This window comes from Bos grunniens, chromosome 7 (assembly GCF_055505025.1).
Source record: "Bos grunniens cultivar Pamir isolate PY7600 chromosome 7, Bosgru_T2T1.0, whole genome shotgun sequence".
NCBI classification, from domain to species: Eukaryota; Metazoa; Chordata; class Mammalia; order Artiodactyla; family Bovidae; genus Bos; species Bos grunniens.
Genome location: NC_141171.1, coordinates 93,271,304 through 93,288,065, shown reverse-complemented (window position 1 = coordinate 93,288,065; position 16,762 = coordinate 93,271,304). Strand labels below are relative to the sequence as shown.

The following is a 16,762-nucleotide window of genomic DNA, read 5'->3' as shown; positions in this document are numbered from 1 at the left end:
CTTTATAGTCCAACTCTCACATCTATACATGACTACTGGAAAAACCATAGCTTTGAATAGATGGACTTTTGTTGGCAAAGTAATGTCTCCGCTTTTAAATATGCTGTCTAGGTTGGTCATAACTTTCCTTTCATGGTTGCAGTCACCATCTGCAGTGATTTGGGACCCCCCAAAAATAAAGTCTCTCACTGTTTACATTGTTTCCCTATCATTTGCCATGAAAAGATGAGACTGGATGCCATGATCTTCATTTTCTGAATGTTGAGTTTTAAGTCAACTTTTTCACCCTCCTCTTTCACTTTCATCAAGAGTCTCTTCAGTTCTTCATTTTCTGCCATAAGAGTTGTGTCATCTGCATATCTTTATTGATATTTCTCCTGGTGATCTTGATTCCAGCTACTGCTTCATCCAGCCTGGCATTTTGCATGGTGTACTCTGCATATAAGTTAAATAAGTAGGGTGACAGTATACAGCCTTGACATACTCCTTTCCCAATTTGGAACCAGTCTGTTGTTCCATATCCAGTTCTAACTGTTACTTTTTGACCTGCATACATATTTCTCAGGAGGAAGGTCAGGTGGTGTGGTATTCCCATGTCTTTTTAAGAATTTTTTTTAAGAATTTTTAAGAATTTTCCACAGTTTATTGTGATGCCAAATTGTGATCCACACAGTCAAAGGCTTTGGCATAGTCAGTAAAGCAGAAGTAGATGTTTTTCTGGAACTCTCTTGCTTTTTCAGTGATTCAGTGAATGTTGGCAATTTGATCTTTGGTTCCTCTGCCTTTTCTAAATCCACCTTGAACATCTCAAAGTTCACGGTTCACATACTGTTGAAGCCTGGCTTGGAGAATTTTGAGCATTACATTGCCAGCATGTGAGATGAGTGCAATTGTACGGTAGTTTAAACATTCTTTGGCATTGCCTTTCTTTGGGATTGGAATGAAAACTAACCTTTTCCAGTCCTGTGGTTACTGCTTAGTTTTCCAACTTCGCTGGCATATTGAGCGCAGCATTTTCACAGCATCATCTTTTAGGATTTGAAATAGCTCAACTGGAACTGCATCATTTCCACTAACTTTGTTCGTAGTGATGCTTCCTAAGGCCCACTTGACTTCGCATTCCAGGATGTCTGGCTCTGGGTGAGTGATCACACCATCGTGGTTATCTGGGTTGTGAAGATCTTTTTGTACAGTTCTGTGTATTCTTGCCACCTCTTCTTAGTGTCTTCTGCTTCTGTTAGGTCCATATCGTTTTTGTCCTGTATTGTGTCCATCTTTGCGTGAAATGTTACCTTGGTATCTCTAATTTTCTTGACAGGATCTCTGGTTTTTCCAATTCTGTTGTTTTCCTCTATTTCTTTGCATTGATAACTGAGGAAGGCTTTCTTATCTCTCCTTGCTATTCTTTGGAACTCTGCATTCATGTGGGTATATCTTTCCTTTTCTCCTTTGCCTTTAGCTTCTCTTCTCTTCTCAGCTATTTGTAAGGCCTCCTCAGACAACCATTTTGCCTTTTTGCATTTCTTTTCCTTGGGGATGGTCTTGATCACTGCCTCCTGCACAATGTCATGAACCTCTGTCCACAGTTCTTCAGGCACTCTGTCTATCAGATCTAATCCCTTGAATCTATTTGTCACTTTCACTGTATAATCGTAAGGGGCTTGATTTAGGTGACACCTGAGTGGTCTAGTGGTTTTCCCTTCTTTCTTCAATTTCAGTCTGCATTTTCCAATAAGGAGTTCATGATCTGAGCCACAGTCAGCAAGAGAATGCACTGGTCATATCAGCACCTATAGGAGAGCAAAAACACAGATTTTGTCTGAAGTTGTTGAACTGCAGTATTGTTACAGCACAGGCCTCACCCACCTTCTTGATGCTCTGGGTCTGGGGTGGCTTTTCAGAGATGTCCTGCCTTGAGGCAAGAGATAGGTCCTTGTAGATCCACATCATCTCAACCAGACTTTGGAGGTAGCTTCCCTTAGAGGTGGGATTGTAACTTTAGGCAAAATAGCTTTGTTTGAGAGCAATCCCTAGAGAGGATCTCACTTAAAGCTATCAGCTGCCAACACTTGTACAGCTCAGGAAATTAGTGCCTGTAACTAAAGGAGGTTCTGGGAAGCATATCACAGCATCCAGTCTAAGTGGCTGGTTGCTGCACAACATTGCCTGTGGAAGAAAATGACCCTGGTTGGTAAATTGCATCTGGATTAGAAGGAATTACGTTGTTGTTTAGTTGCTAAGTCGTGCTGATTCTTTGTGACCCCACGGGCTGTAGTCTACCAGATTCCTCTGCCCGTGAATTTCCCAGGCAAGAATACTGAAGTGTGTTGCCATTTCCTTCTTCAGTGGATCTTCCTGACCCAGGGAACGAACCTATATCTCTTGCTTGGCAGGCTAGATTCTTTACCACTGGGCTGCCAGGAAGCCCAGAAGGAATTATAATAGCCTATGAACACCATAGTTTTGATCTTCCCTGACAGTAGTAACTCCTGTAAGTGCGCAAGTCCCTTGCAGGCAAGGATCCTAAAAGCCACACCTATGGTCTCATTGGAAAAGACCCTGATGCTGGGAGGGATTGGGGGCAGGAGGAGAAGGGGACGACAGAGGATGAGATGGCTGGATGGCATCACCAACTCAATGGACATGAGTTTGGGTAAACTCCGGGAGTTGTTGATGGACAGGGAGGCCTGGCGTGCTGCGATTCATGGGGTCACAAAGAGTCAGACACGACTGAGTGACTGAACTAAAAAGAAAAACTAAAAAAATGGTGTTTCTAGAGGCATTAGCTTCCATAGATTATGAAACTTTAAGGCAGGATAACTCCTGTCTCTGCCCAAGGTGAGCCTGATTCCCTCATTCCTGAGCAAACACCCCATGGGCCAAACACAGTAACCCCCACAAAGTTCTCTGTTGTGTCTGCTCCAGGAACTGCTGTGGGGCTTCCACTAAAAGGCATACCTGGTGCGCCCCTAATGGCAAACTATGATTCCCTTTCCTGGATCTTTTTGGGTCAATGTATGTCAAGTGTGGCCTAGAATAATCTTGTATAATGGTTTAGTTGTGCCTGTGGATAACCCCCTAAGTGGGTATTATAGGCATTTTTTTTTTCTTCAGTTGAGTCTGGCTTTTTACATCAGGCTTTTAATTTTAGGTTTAAAACTGAATAATAATTTGATGACCTTAAGAGTCAGGCTGAAAATATTGAAATACTCAGGGCACATGATTACTTCAGATTTCTTTTTCCTGCTACTCCTAAACTATTTTAACATATATCATCTCCATAGACTGTGGAAGAAAAAAAATCAACTGTAATACTAATCTCTGCAAACAGTAGTCTTTACATTTGAACAGTGGAAAGAGCTGTTGGTTCTTAAGTCACCTTTAGTCATAGATGGTTCATTTGGACCCGGTTGGCAATTTCCCTTGTATCCTGAGTCACAACGTTTTGTTGATTTTTCCTCTGTAATGACTTAGTCCATCCCTTGCTTCCCATTCACTCTGCCATCAGTCTAAGTAGTGGGATAGTCTACTACTTTATATATGAAATGCTGAACTGCTCCCTTGGAAGTGTTCTCCTGTCTAGTTTTTGCCTAGTCTGAGCTGCATTACCCATGAGATCCCAGACTGTATTTCATGGTAGAGTTTTTGTCTAGGATTTTCAGACTATTCATGTATATTCCAGTTTTTTCTGGAGCATGAATAAGATCCTTGCAAATAGTAAGAAGGAAGGCTGGAAAGGTAGAGTTTAAAGACTTTGACTAAAGAGTTCCAGTTCCAGTTATTTGTTTTGTAGGCCATGGCAACCATTTCGGTAAATGACCTTTAAGACAAGAGAGTGAGTGCATCAGAGCCAGGCTTCAGGAAGATTAATCTGGCAAAAAGTAATTGGAAAGACTAGAAGAAATGAGACTAGTTAAAATTCATTGTTGGAGGCTTGGAATGAGATGGGAATTAAATGGAAGAGACAGATAGACTCTAAACAGTATAAAGGAAGGATTTTTGACTGTGAGAAGAAAGCAGGGAGGACTTCGCTGAGATCAAGTAGTGTGGGTTTATAATAGACCCATTGGACTTGTGTGAAGACAGTCCACCAACAATAGAGAAAGGAATACTCCTCACACACTACATCCTCTCCTGTCTTTGTATGTTAACACACTTACGAAATGCAAACACAGTGAAGGTCAGGATCGTGGCTTGCTTCTTATCATCCTTACATCTCCACTTTTAGCACAGAACCTAGCTGGCGCAGAGTAATCTAACTTCCTATGTGTTTTTAATTCTGTCTCTCTATATAGGAGAATATTTAGGACCATCACAGATATTTAAAATGGTTAGTTCTGCCAACTACCAGCACATAGAAACTCTGTCTTCCTGTTTTGTTTTTACATTTCAGTGTGAGATATAACTAGGGAAATAAGGTGTCTGGGTTTTCTCTAGATTGTCCCAGTTTAGACCTGTTTTCCCAGTACAATTATTAACAATACCTTTCTTCACTCTAAAAGTTTTATAGAATAAATTCTATGGTTACGGTCTATATATGTACAGAAAACTGCTTGGTATGTATTAGTAATTTTAACTATAACTATAAAGAACACACTTGTGTAGCTACCATCCCAGGCAAGAAATAAAATACTGCCAGCCATTAGAAGTCTATTTCCCAATCACAACTGTTTCTCTTCCTTAGAGAAAACCAGTATCCTGATTTTAATAAGAAATATTTTCCTACTTTTTAAACTAATGCATGCTAAATTATTAAGGCCAAGTTCAGTTCAATCACTCAGTTGTGTTCAATCTTTGCCACCCCATGGACTGTAGCATGCCAGGCCTCCCTGTCCATCACCATCTCCTGGAGCTTGCTCAAACTCATGTCCATTGAGTCAGTGATGCCATCCAACCATCTCATCCTCTGTTGTCTCCTTCTCCTCCCACCTCCAATCTTTCCCAGCATCAGGGTCTTTTCCAGTGAATCAGTTTTTCGTATCAGGTGGCCAAAGTATTGGAGTTTCAGCTTCAGCATCAGTCCTTCATGAATGAATGAATATTCAGGACTGATCTCCTTTAGAATGGACTGGTTGGATCTCCTTGCAGTCCAAGGGACTCTCAAGAGTCTTCTCCAACACCACAGTTCAAAAGCATCAATTCTTCAGCGCTCAGCTTTCTTTATAGTCCAACTCTCACATCCATACATGAATACTGGAAAAACCATAGCTTTGACTAGATGGATCTTTGTTGGCAAAGTAATGTCTTTTGCTTTTTAATATGCTGTCTTGTTTGGTCATAACTTTTCTTCCAAGGAGCAAGCGTCTTTTAATTTCATGGCTGCAGTCACTATCTGCAGTGATTTGGGAGCCCCAAAAATAAAGTCTCTCACAGTTTCCACTGTTTCCCCATCTACTTGCCATGAAGTCATGGGACCAGATGCCATGATCTTAGTTTTCTGAATGTCGACTTTTAAGCCAACTTTTTCACCCTCCTCTTTCACTTTCATCAAGAGGCTCTTTAGTTCTTCTTTGCTTTCTGCCATAAGGGTGGTGTCATCTGCATATCTAAGGTTATTGATATTTCTCCTGGCAATCTTGATTCCAGCTTGTGCTTCTTCCAGCCCAGCATTTCGCATGATGTACTCTGAAAGTAAGTTAAACAAACAGAGTGACAATATACAACCTTGACATATTCCTTTCCCGATTTGGAACCAGTCTGTTGTTCCATGTCCAGTTCTCACTGTTGCACTAATCTTGACCAGCATACAGATTTTTCAGGAGGAAGGTCAGGTGGTCTGGTATTCCCATCTCTTAAAGAATTTTCCACAGTTTATTGTGAACCACATAGTCAAAGGCTTTCACATAGTCAATAAAGCAGAAGTAGATGTTTTTCTGGAACTCTCTTGCTTTTTCGATGGTCCAGGGTGTTGGAAATGTGATCTCTGGTTCCGCTGCCTTTTCTAAATCCAACTTGAACATCTGGAAGTTCATGGTTCACATACTGTTGAAGCCTGGCTTAGAGAATTTTGAGTATTACTCAGCTAGCATGTGAGATGAATACAATTGTGTGGTAGTTTGAGCATTCTTTGGCATTGCCTTTCTTTGGGATTGAAATGAAAATTGACTTTTTCCAGTCCTGTTGCTGTTGCTGAGTTTTCCATATTGAGTGCAGCACTTTCACAGCATCATCTTATAGGATTTGAAATAGCTCAGCTGGAATTCCATCACCCCCACTAGCTTTGTTCATAGTGATGCTTCCTAAGGCCCACTTGACTTCTCATTCCAGGCTGTCTGGTTCTGGGTGAGTGATCACACCACCGTGGTTATCTGGGTCATTAAGATTTTTTTTTTTGTATAGTTCTTTGTGTATTCTTGCCACCTCTTCTTAATATCTTCTGCTTCTGTTAAGTCCATACCATTTCTATTCTTAATTGTGCCCATCTTTGCATGAAGTGTTCCCTTGGTATCTCTAGTTTTCTTGAAGAGATCTCTAGTCTTTCCCATTCTATTATTTTCCTCTATTTCTTTGCATTGATAACTGAGGAAGGCTTTCTTATCTCTCCTTGCTATTCTTTGGAACTCTGCATTCACGTGGGTATATCTTTCCTTTTCTCCTTTGCCTTTAGCTTCTCTTCTTTTCTCAGTTATTTGTAAGACCTCCTCAGGCAACCATTTTGCCTTTTTGCATTTCTTTTTCTTGGGGATGAGCTTGATCACTGCCTCCTGTATAGTATCACGAACCTCCATTCATAGTTCATCAGGCACTCTATCAGATCTTGGTATATCAAGGTATATCAATCAATCAAGGTATATCAATAGGCAGTCTGTCTACCAGAGCTTGGTATATTAAGGTATATCAATTGATCAAGGTATAGCAATACCTTGAATCTGTTTGTTACTTCCACTGTGTAATCGTAAGGCATTTGATTTAGGTTGTACCTTAATGGTCTAGTGGTTTTCCCTACTTTGTTCAATTTCAGTCTGTATTTTGCAATAAGCAGTTCATGATCTGAGCCACAGTCAGCTCCCGGTCTTATTTTTGCTGACTCTACAGAGCTTCTCCATCTTTGGCTGCAAAGAATATAATCAATCTGGTTTCAATATTGACCATCTGGCAGTGTCCATGTGTAGAGTCTTCTCTTATGTTGTTGTAAGAGAGTTTTTGCTATGACCAGTGCATTCTCTTGGCAGAACTCTGTTAGCCTTTGGCATGCTTTGTTTTGTACTCCAAGACCAAATTTGCCTGTTACTCCAGCTCTCTCTTGACTTGCTACTTTTGCATTCCAGTCCCCTATGATGAAAAGGACATCTTTTTTGGGTGTTATTTCTAGAAGGTCTTGTAGGTCTTCATAGAACCGTTCAACTTCAGCTTCTTCAGCATTACTGGTTGGGGCATAGACTTGGATGACTGTGATATTGAATGGTTTACCTTGGAAACAAACAGAGATCATTCTGTCATTTTTGAGATTACATCCAAGTACTGCATTTTGAACTCTTCTGTTGACTATGAGGGCTACTCCACTTCTTTTAAAGGATTCTTGCTTACAATAGTAGATATAATGGTCATCTGAGTTAAATTCGCCCATTCCAGTACATTTTATTTCACTGATTCCTAAAATGTGCAATCTTGCCATCTCCTGTTTGACCACTTCCATTTTACCTTGATTCATAGACCTAACATTCCAGGTTCCTATGCAATATTGTTCTTTCAGCACTGGACTTCACTTCCATCACCAGTCACATCCACAGCTGGGCACTGTTTTGCTTTGTTTTAAGGCCGGAAGTGCCTACAAAGTCTTCCTTCCCAGTTGTTGTTGAGTCACCAAGTCATGTCCAGCTCTTGGCGACCCCATGGACCGCAGCACACCAGGCCTCCCTGTCCCTCACCATCTCCCAGAGTTTTCCCAAGTTCATGCCCATCGTGTCAGTAATGCCATCCAACCATCTCATCCTCTGTCATCCTCTTCTCCTGCTTTCAGTCTTTCCCAGCTTCAGGATCTTTTCCAATGAATTGGCCCATCGCATCAGTTGGCCAAAATATTGGAGCTTCAGCTTCAGCATCAGTCTTTCCAATGAGTATTCAGGGTTAATTTCTTTTAAGATTGACTGGTTTGATCTCCTTGCTGTCCAAGGGACTCTCGAGCACAACAGTTCAAAAGCATCTGTTCTTCAGCGCTCTGACTTCTTTATCATCTAGCTCTCTCAACTGTATGTTACTCCGGGAAAGACTATAGCCTTGACTCTATGGACCTTTGTCAGCAAAGAAGTGTCTTTGCTTTTTAACACACTGTCTAGGTTTGTCATAGCTTTCCTGCCAAGAAGCAACTGTATTCTAACTTCATGCCGGCAGTCACCATCCACAGTGATTTTAGAGCCCAAGAAGAAGAAATTTGTCACTGTTTCCACCCTTTCCCCTTCTGTTTGCCATGAAGCGATGGGGCCAGATGCAGTTATCTTAGTTTGAGTTCTGAAGACACATAGGAATGATGCAGGTGAAGGTGATGGATTAAGCAAAGGCAGAACATATGGGTCGCTTGCCAAACAATAATATCAAAAGCAGCCCAGAGATAAGAAATGTATGGCACAATTAGGATGTTACAGGATGTTCCCTGCAGTTGGAACACAGAGAGTGTTCTTTCCATTCTCTCTTGGGGAGAAAAGGGTATCTTTTAGATCATCATATTTTGTGCATTCATTTCAAGGCAGAAGCCATATCATGTAAGGCCCTAGTGTCATTCTGAGTTTAAACTTGGTCCTGGAGCTGATGAAAAGACTTTGGAGAGTTCTAAGCAGTGAGTGAGCAAATGGCAACATGTCCATTTTTGAAAAGTTGTTGTCACTACAGAGTTAGGAGAGGGCATTTAAATGGGTAATACCTTCTAGGATGACCCTAGAGGCAGGGAAACTGGACTGAAGATTGTTGCAGTCATCCATTTGTGAAAGGATGAGCTTGGGCTCAGCCAGAGGAAATGAGGATGGAGAGAACTGGTGGCTTTAAGAGAAGGTTGGGAACAATCAAAAGGTTTTTAATTACTGATTTTATGTGGAGTTTGAGAGAGAGAGAAATAGAAGATGATGCTCAGATTTCAGCAGGAGGTAGGGAGCAAAGACAGTGACACAGGTTTAGAGAGGATATTTTTATCAAAGTGTTGAATTGGTTGAGCTTGAAGTGTCTGTGGGGCATTCAAAAGGAAATGACCTTGGGTCTGGAGCTCTGGAGAGAAATATAGGCTGGAGATAGACATTAGGGAATAATAGCTTTTATGGAGCAAGTGAAACCATTCACTGGGACCGTAACATAATATTTTAAAATTTCTGAGATGGAAAAGGTGAATAAATTGTGTTCATCATCTAATATTATGACATTCTTAGGGAATCAGTCTTTCGGTGTTAAAGCATCCCAAGAATTATTCATACAAAATATCTTCCTGATGTCTTAGTTTTATCAGTTTGTACTTTTTTAGCTCTTTGTTTTCCACATTATCTGAATTTTAGGTTTAACCACAAATTGTGTTTGCTATAGAAGTAAACACAATCAATTGAAGTTGTTGTAGAACTTTTGGAATTAAAGCAACATTCATATATTTATTGGACTTGCCTGGTGGCTCAGATGGTAAAGAATCTGCCTGCCATGCGGGAGACCCAGGTTCAATCCTGGGTTGGGAACATCTCCTGGAGAAGGGTATGGCAACCCACTCCAGTACTTTTGCCTGGAGAATCCCCATGGACAGAGGAGCATGCTGCAGTCCAAGGAGTCGCAGAGTCAGACACGACCGAGCAACTAAAGCACACCAGCAACTTAAGGGAAATATAAAAAGTCCCAGTTTATACATTTAGAAATCCTCCCAGTTCTAGAAATAAAATATATATGGAAAATTGTGTCAGGAAAAGTATTTTTAACAATGTTAATGGAAAATACTTATTGTTAACTTTCTCCTTATTTTCAATTTACAGAGGTACCTAAAATTTTATAAATCAAATAATTTAGATGTATTTATACTCTAAATATTTTCAGATATAAACATAGAAACGCATCTGATATTTCTTAGTGGTCCACTGCCTTAAAAGGCCACTAGAACTTTATCCATGCAATTCTAATGAAGTTAGATATATTTTAATATCTCAGATAAACCCAGAATGAGCCATTTCCCCTCAAAATGTGCCTATTTTAAATATTTTCTTTCAGAAGCTTAGAGTAGCACTTAAGTTTAGCAGTAATTCCCTAATAGCTTAATACTAATTTATTCCCTAATTTGAATTTCCATTGTAGTTCTTTTGTATTGTTATTGTTTGGAATGAGCTATTGCTATCATATTTCTTATGCTGCATAAGCAAGCATATAATTTAATTTTTGATTACCATGATAATAATTAGATGCAGTATGTAATACATGATGTCTGTTTTACTTATAGGAAAATGGCTCTCCTGAAGAACATGCAGTCTATGTGTGGGACCATTTCATAGCCCAGTCTGCAGCTGAGAAGGTATTTTTTGTTGCTCACAGCTATGGAGGACTTGCTTTTGTTGAACTGGTAAGTGCACAGTTAACTCTTATTTTTAATTCGCAAACTCCTTACAGGTTTATCGCCTTTACTCCCATTTTCTTGGTATGGTTACTTGAAATTGTTTTATAAAGGACGAAGATTAAGCATTTGGTGTAATGAATTTCATGTTGTTGCAAAGGAATGTACTTTTATTGTACAGAGCTTTTCATTGCCAATCAGACAAGTTTTTGCCTGTTTCTTATTTACATTTCACTTTTTAATTTCTACATTATAGCTCCCCTTTCCATACATTTTATATTTGTGACTCCTGTTTATGTGTACATCGTTGAAGCACTATTATCTGTAAAGTGTTTAAAATTTCTAGAGACTCTTTAACTGACTATACTATCTCTATAAATTAGTACTTGATCAAAATCCATATAATTAGTATTAAAGCTATCAGAAAGATTCTGTTAATCTGCTGTTAAGTGCAACTCCATGCTTAGTCATAAAAATCTCTGCATTTCAAAATAATCCCGTTCTTGCAGTTAAGATATGTGTACATAATCGAAAAATCAGCAAGATTTGGGAATTTGGTGTCTGTTCTACCACAGTCTTACAGTTATCGCACTTTGTGCAGGCGTGAATGATGAATGAGGTACAGTGAGTCCTAAAAATGTGCTCCATGTTCATTACCCCTTATGTCACTGGAAAGTACCATTGCTGTAACAAAATGATTTATCTGATACAGTGCATTTGATCATTTTAAGCCCATGTAGCCTCAAGTGGACAATAAAAGCCAGCATGGCATTGATTGTCTGATTTTTAATGTTTCTAAACTTTGCCATGTATTGCTCTTCATCGTGGAAATTATATATCCGTGGTCTTTTCAACTTCCCCACGCCTTACTGCTTACCCATGTGATTTAGATATAAAAATAGTGGTGACACCTGAGAATACTTTAACTGACCTGAATTTACAAATACTGTGCTCTCTTAAGATCTATAAATAACTGAAATCATTCATTTCTTAAATTGATTTCATGTTTACAAATTATATTCAGGTGCTTTTAATTCTGCTGAATTTGTTTACTACAAAATGGATATCTTAGGATCATTCTCTAACATACGAGTTATGATGTCCTTTTTAAAATGTGAATGTTGGCTTTCAAATAGTTCTTTTAACCATTCCGATATATATAAATGCACTTATAGCTGATATATATGTACCTTATGTTTTCTTCCTGTAAGTCATTAAATTACATAAAACATGAAATTTCATGACTTTATAGAATAGCTTTGAATATGTCTGAAGACCTGCAAGACTGTTCAAATTTAAAACTTCTGTGAAACATACGTTTTCCTGATTTTACCTTAAGACAATTAACATCAAATCTGTACATCAGATTTGGAATTTAAGTGAATTTTGGACAGTTTTAAAAAGGAACTTAAGATGCCAGAGTAACAGATGACCTATGCGTCAGTCTTGTTTTGCCTGTCCTTCTTGTCACACACTGGTGGATATTTCTACACTTTTGTTCCACTTTAATATAAAGCACACAGATGTTTCAGAACAAGACTTGACTTCTGACCTTGAGGCTATTAGGGTCAGGGTCCTCAGGGCCTGTGAAATTATCACAAGCTGAGCTAAAGTTTTTCTCCATCACAGGAAGTAACCAGTAAGTAAGAAGTTAAAAAGGAGCTTTGTCAGAGAGACAAGATGGTCTCAGTAAGGGTCAGCTTCTGTAGCCTGCTGTCTCTGCAGGAGGTGCATGCATGGGAGGAGGAATATAATATAACCACTGGCACATCGCATATCTGTCAGGCAACACCAGGACTGAGAAGTCTATTTAATGTAATATACCTTGTTTAGGTTTTAAAGTATTAATGGCGACTATCTTAGCCTCAGATATTTGCTACTTTTTGTCAAGTAACTTTGATAGAGGTATGCAAAGAAGGTATATAGATGGTGGAAGCTAAAGAAAAAGTAGTTTGTGACTTACTGGAAAGAATTCCTCTAAATATATAACTTAGTTTTACATAAATTTTTGACAAAGCTTGATGAGTACATTTAAGGCCATTGTGTTTCTACTTAATTTCAAGAACTTTTGAAAGATAGCATTGACATTACACAAAAAAATTGAAATATGTTTAAACTTTTTTTTTTTGCCTAAAGCTGAATCACATTCTTTCCTGGTCTCCCTGTTATTCTTAGAAGAAAACTCATGGTGTTTAAAATGTTGACAAATATTCAGCCTCTCAGTATTTTTCAACGTAAATGTATTATATGAAATTGTTTTACAATGATTGAAATATTTAATATTAACTTTACAAAAAAGTTACTTGTGAACATCTTAAATTATGGTTTAGTTTTCTGTTTCAGTAGTACATTTTACACATCAGACAGTAAATCGTTCGGATTTCAGTAAAGTTTAATTTTGTAAAAATGTTATCATAAAATTGTATCTCCGATTCAAGATTCTGTACACACACATATACACACACACACACACACCCCTTATGGATGGAATGGTCCTAGTTTGTAGCATCACGTTTCAATGCATGGAGATTATTTTCCTACCATCCTCATTCAAGTTCACATTCTTTTTTGGATCATGAATTTTAAGAAAATTTCTTTTAAATATGAACTGTGTGACTAGTACAGTTTTAACATTACATGTAATTACTTTTACTGCTTATTGTTTGAATAATAGTTACTAGTCAGGACCTGTGCTAAAATATATCTTGTCATTTATTAAATTAAATTCTGTGTAATTAGAGTTTAAAATTAAAGGTACTACTAATAGATATCTGAAAAATTACTTTTAAAGTACAGAATAGTTGTAGAGCTTTCATATTTTGCTAATTGTTGTTTTTTAAAATTGAGAACATAATTTATCATTATACCCTATCTTGAAGTGCAGAATTTGCCTGAAGAATCCAGGAGATGGTTAAGAGATTCATTTTCAAAACCAGTGTCCATTTTATGTAGTAAATAATAACAATGAAAAAAATGATTCTAAAAATATGCCTTTCACTTCCTTTATTCCCATCATATGGTAACATCTCAAGTTTCTAATTCTCTAAACTTTCTGCAATCCTAGTAAAACCAGATATTGATAAGACACCTCTGGCAGCAATCCTTGCACTCAGTCTTTAGAGTGAAAGGGAAGAACTGTTTATTTTATGAATTGATATTGAATCTTAAAAATAGTGTGTCTATCCTATGTTATTTTTTCTGTGTATTTAAAATAACACTAATAAAGAGCAATAACATACAAAGTTACTCTTATTAAATCATCACTGTCAAAGCCTTCAATTTCTAATAAATTTTGCTTTATATGTCATAGATAGAAATAGTAGTCCTAATCAACAACTTACCAAATTCTTTTAGAAAAACATCTACAACTAATGCAGCTTACATTTGCCTTATAGTAGTTTTTAAAAGTTTAAACTCATTTGTTAGAAATAAAGTGTCATCAAAACACAGTGCCAGTTTTTAAGCTTTGTCATCCCTTTCACCAACCACTTTATGAAGTGATTGCATTGCTTCCATACTCAGTCATTTCAGAGTGTTTTGCTCTTGTCTTGCCATGGTTAGTTTGACAAAATCAGGCCAGCTTCAATTTTTCTTTTATTTGGAAATGCCAGCTTCCTTGTCAGTGCCCGGTTTCAAATCTTAACTCACCTTCCCTGTTTGCAGTGCCCTATACATCAATTTGCATTCAGATTTCTCTCCTTAGTCAAAGTGAAATCACTGTTTTATAGAACACATTAAACAATTTTAGCAAATGTGTTTCATTAGCTTATTGCATCCTCTCAGTTGATATAAAATTAGTATTTTTCTTATTGCTTTTATTTCCTTTTCCACATCATTAGTGGTATGTTCACAACCACCATTAAAAACATCTCTTAGAAATGTGTGAAAAACTGCTCCTTTTGAAAGTGTATCTCTACCCACTTTTGATTTTGGTTTCTCCATGCTTGTCAGCACTTGATTGGCACCTCACTTGCATGTGAATTAAGGAATGAAGGGAACTCTATTTTCCTGCCATTGTTCCATGCTGGGCTCTCTAGCCTCTAGGCAGCCTAAGCTGACCTTCAGCAGCTGATAGAGGACTATTTTTTGGACTTAGTTGTATGTGGACACTCAAGCTCAGTCTACTCTTAAGAGTTGATCTTTTAAAAATTGCCTAGAGCATAATTTGGATTTACACTGAAAAGAAAAAGGAACAGGACTAAAAGAATTATTTTTTGCCTTTAGTGACATGCATTAACTGTGACTTTAAAGAAGCATCATTTATATTCTATCTACAAAGAACAAAGTAAATTGGTTATAGGTAGCATATCTGCTTAATGTGATCAGTGGAAATACCTAAAATATGGGCTGCTTGGAATCAAGAATTGAGGAGAGGTAGAATACTGGCTTATAAACAAAGAAAAATTGAGCCGTTGGAGTGTCAAAACAATTCAGGCCAAAAACACTTCTTAAAAACCTTTCAAGTTTAAAATGTAAATCAGTAAAAATACATCACTGTAATATAACTTGAATTTCTGCATTGACTGCCTACATGATACAAGTAGCATGTTAATGCGTGGGATGATTACAACTTGTGTATGGAATCTCTATCTTATTTCTCTAGTTGTTTCGTGTGAAAACAATTTAGTTTTTCAATTTTTGTGGGCTCCTTAGAGAGAGACCAGAGGGTGTATTATTTTTGCCTCCTATATTCAATTTTGTTTAATTATTTGCATATAGTATAGATACTGTCTTTCGATTGATTGTTGATGACAGTAATTTTAGGAGTTAGTTGCAAGAGCCTAAGTAAGATCCAGTGAAAGGCTTTATGAACATAGATGACTAGTAAGGGAGAAGCACACATCAGATGTTAAGGAAAGAAAATCTCCGTGACGTAAGGACATTGGATCTGGAAAGCTGAATGAAAACAAAGAGGGATTAATATCTTTCCCGGTGCACACCTCCAGAAGCATGTTGAAGTGGATGTGAAGGGAGATGAAGCACAATAAATAACAAGTAATGAACAGTGATTATGCTCATATGTAGATATTGGGGAAAATATTTGTATATACTGAGTATTTAATAATTATGGCTAATAGAATAAATGAGATATCAAAGGAGTTTCATATACAGATGTGATTTGTTAAGCTTCACAGTAGTTACTTCTGTATTGAGATTTGATTTGTTTTACCTTCTACTCAAATGATTTTCAATAAGTATTAGGAGGTCTAACGGTTGGAACTTCCCTGGTGGCTCAGATGGTAAAGTGTCTGCCTACAACGCGGAAGACCCAGGTTCGATCCCTGGGTCGGAAAGATCTCCTGGAGAAGGAAATGGCAACCCACTTCAGTATTCTTGCCTGGAAGATTCCATGGACAAAGGAGCCTGGTAGGCTACAGTCCATGGGATCGCAGAGTCAGACACGACTGAGCAACTTCAATGTCAATGTCAACGGTTGGAAAGAATGGCTCAATTTGTTAATTTTTGTATTAACTCTTCTCCTTTTGTCCCATATCTAACCAACCAATACATTTTGTCAGGTTTATTTTCTTCTCTCTGAAATATTGATCATGTCTTCTCCTCTATGTGCCCACTGTTGTTAATTCATCATTTCACAGCGGTATCACTGCACTCATACACATTTTTCTACCGGCTCTCTTTTCTCTCCATTCCATCCTGTATACCACACCATGGTTGATATTATTTAAACCCCCTTTCTACCAAACCATTGCAGAATCATAGTAAGAAAGAAAGTGAAGTCGCTCAGTTGTGTCCAACTCTGTGCAACCCCATGGACGGTAGCCTACCAGGCTCCTCTGTCCATGGGATTCTCCAGGCAAGTAAACTGGAGTGGGTTGCCATTACCTTTTCCAGGGGATCTTCCCAACCGAGAGGTCAAACCCAGGTCTCCCACATTGCAGGTGGATGCTTTCCCGTCTGAGCCACCAGGGAAGCCCTCCAGGATCATATTGGCTCCCTATTGTCTCGCCTCACCTATCTTCTCTGTCACTTTAACACCTTCTGTGTAAACTGATTATCTCTTTCCAGCTGTATTTTTCCCAATAGCAACTTTCAGTTCTAGTCTAATTTCTTATTACTACCATTGTTTAGAGTTGACTCATTGGAAAAGACTCTGATGCTGGGAGGGATTGGGGGCAGGAGGAGAAGGGGACGACAGAGGATGAGATGGCTGGATGGCATCACCGACTCGATGGACGTGAGTCTGAGTGAACTCCGGGAGTTGGTGATGGACAGGGAGGCCTGGCGTGCTGCGATTCA

General features: G+C 38.4%; 1 protein-coding gene across 22 annotated transcripts in view; it reads left to right on the top strand.

Annotated features, from left to right (window-relative positions):
• ARB2A (ARB2 cotranscriptional regulator A) overlaps nucleotides 1-16,762 on the top strand; it is a 419,837-nt gene that overhangs the window by 222,370 nt on the left and 180,705 nt on the right. For all 22 annotated transcript variants that reach the window (XM_086413098.1, XM_086413086.1, XM_086413091.1 and 19 more), the window contains one exon: nucleotides 10,394-10,513. In XM_086413098.1, the coding sequence (XP_086269224.1) occupies nucleotides 10,394-10,513 (120 nt within the window). The remainder of the gene's footprint in view (nucleotides 1-10,393; nucleotides 10,514-16,762) is intronic.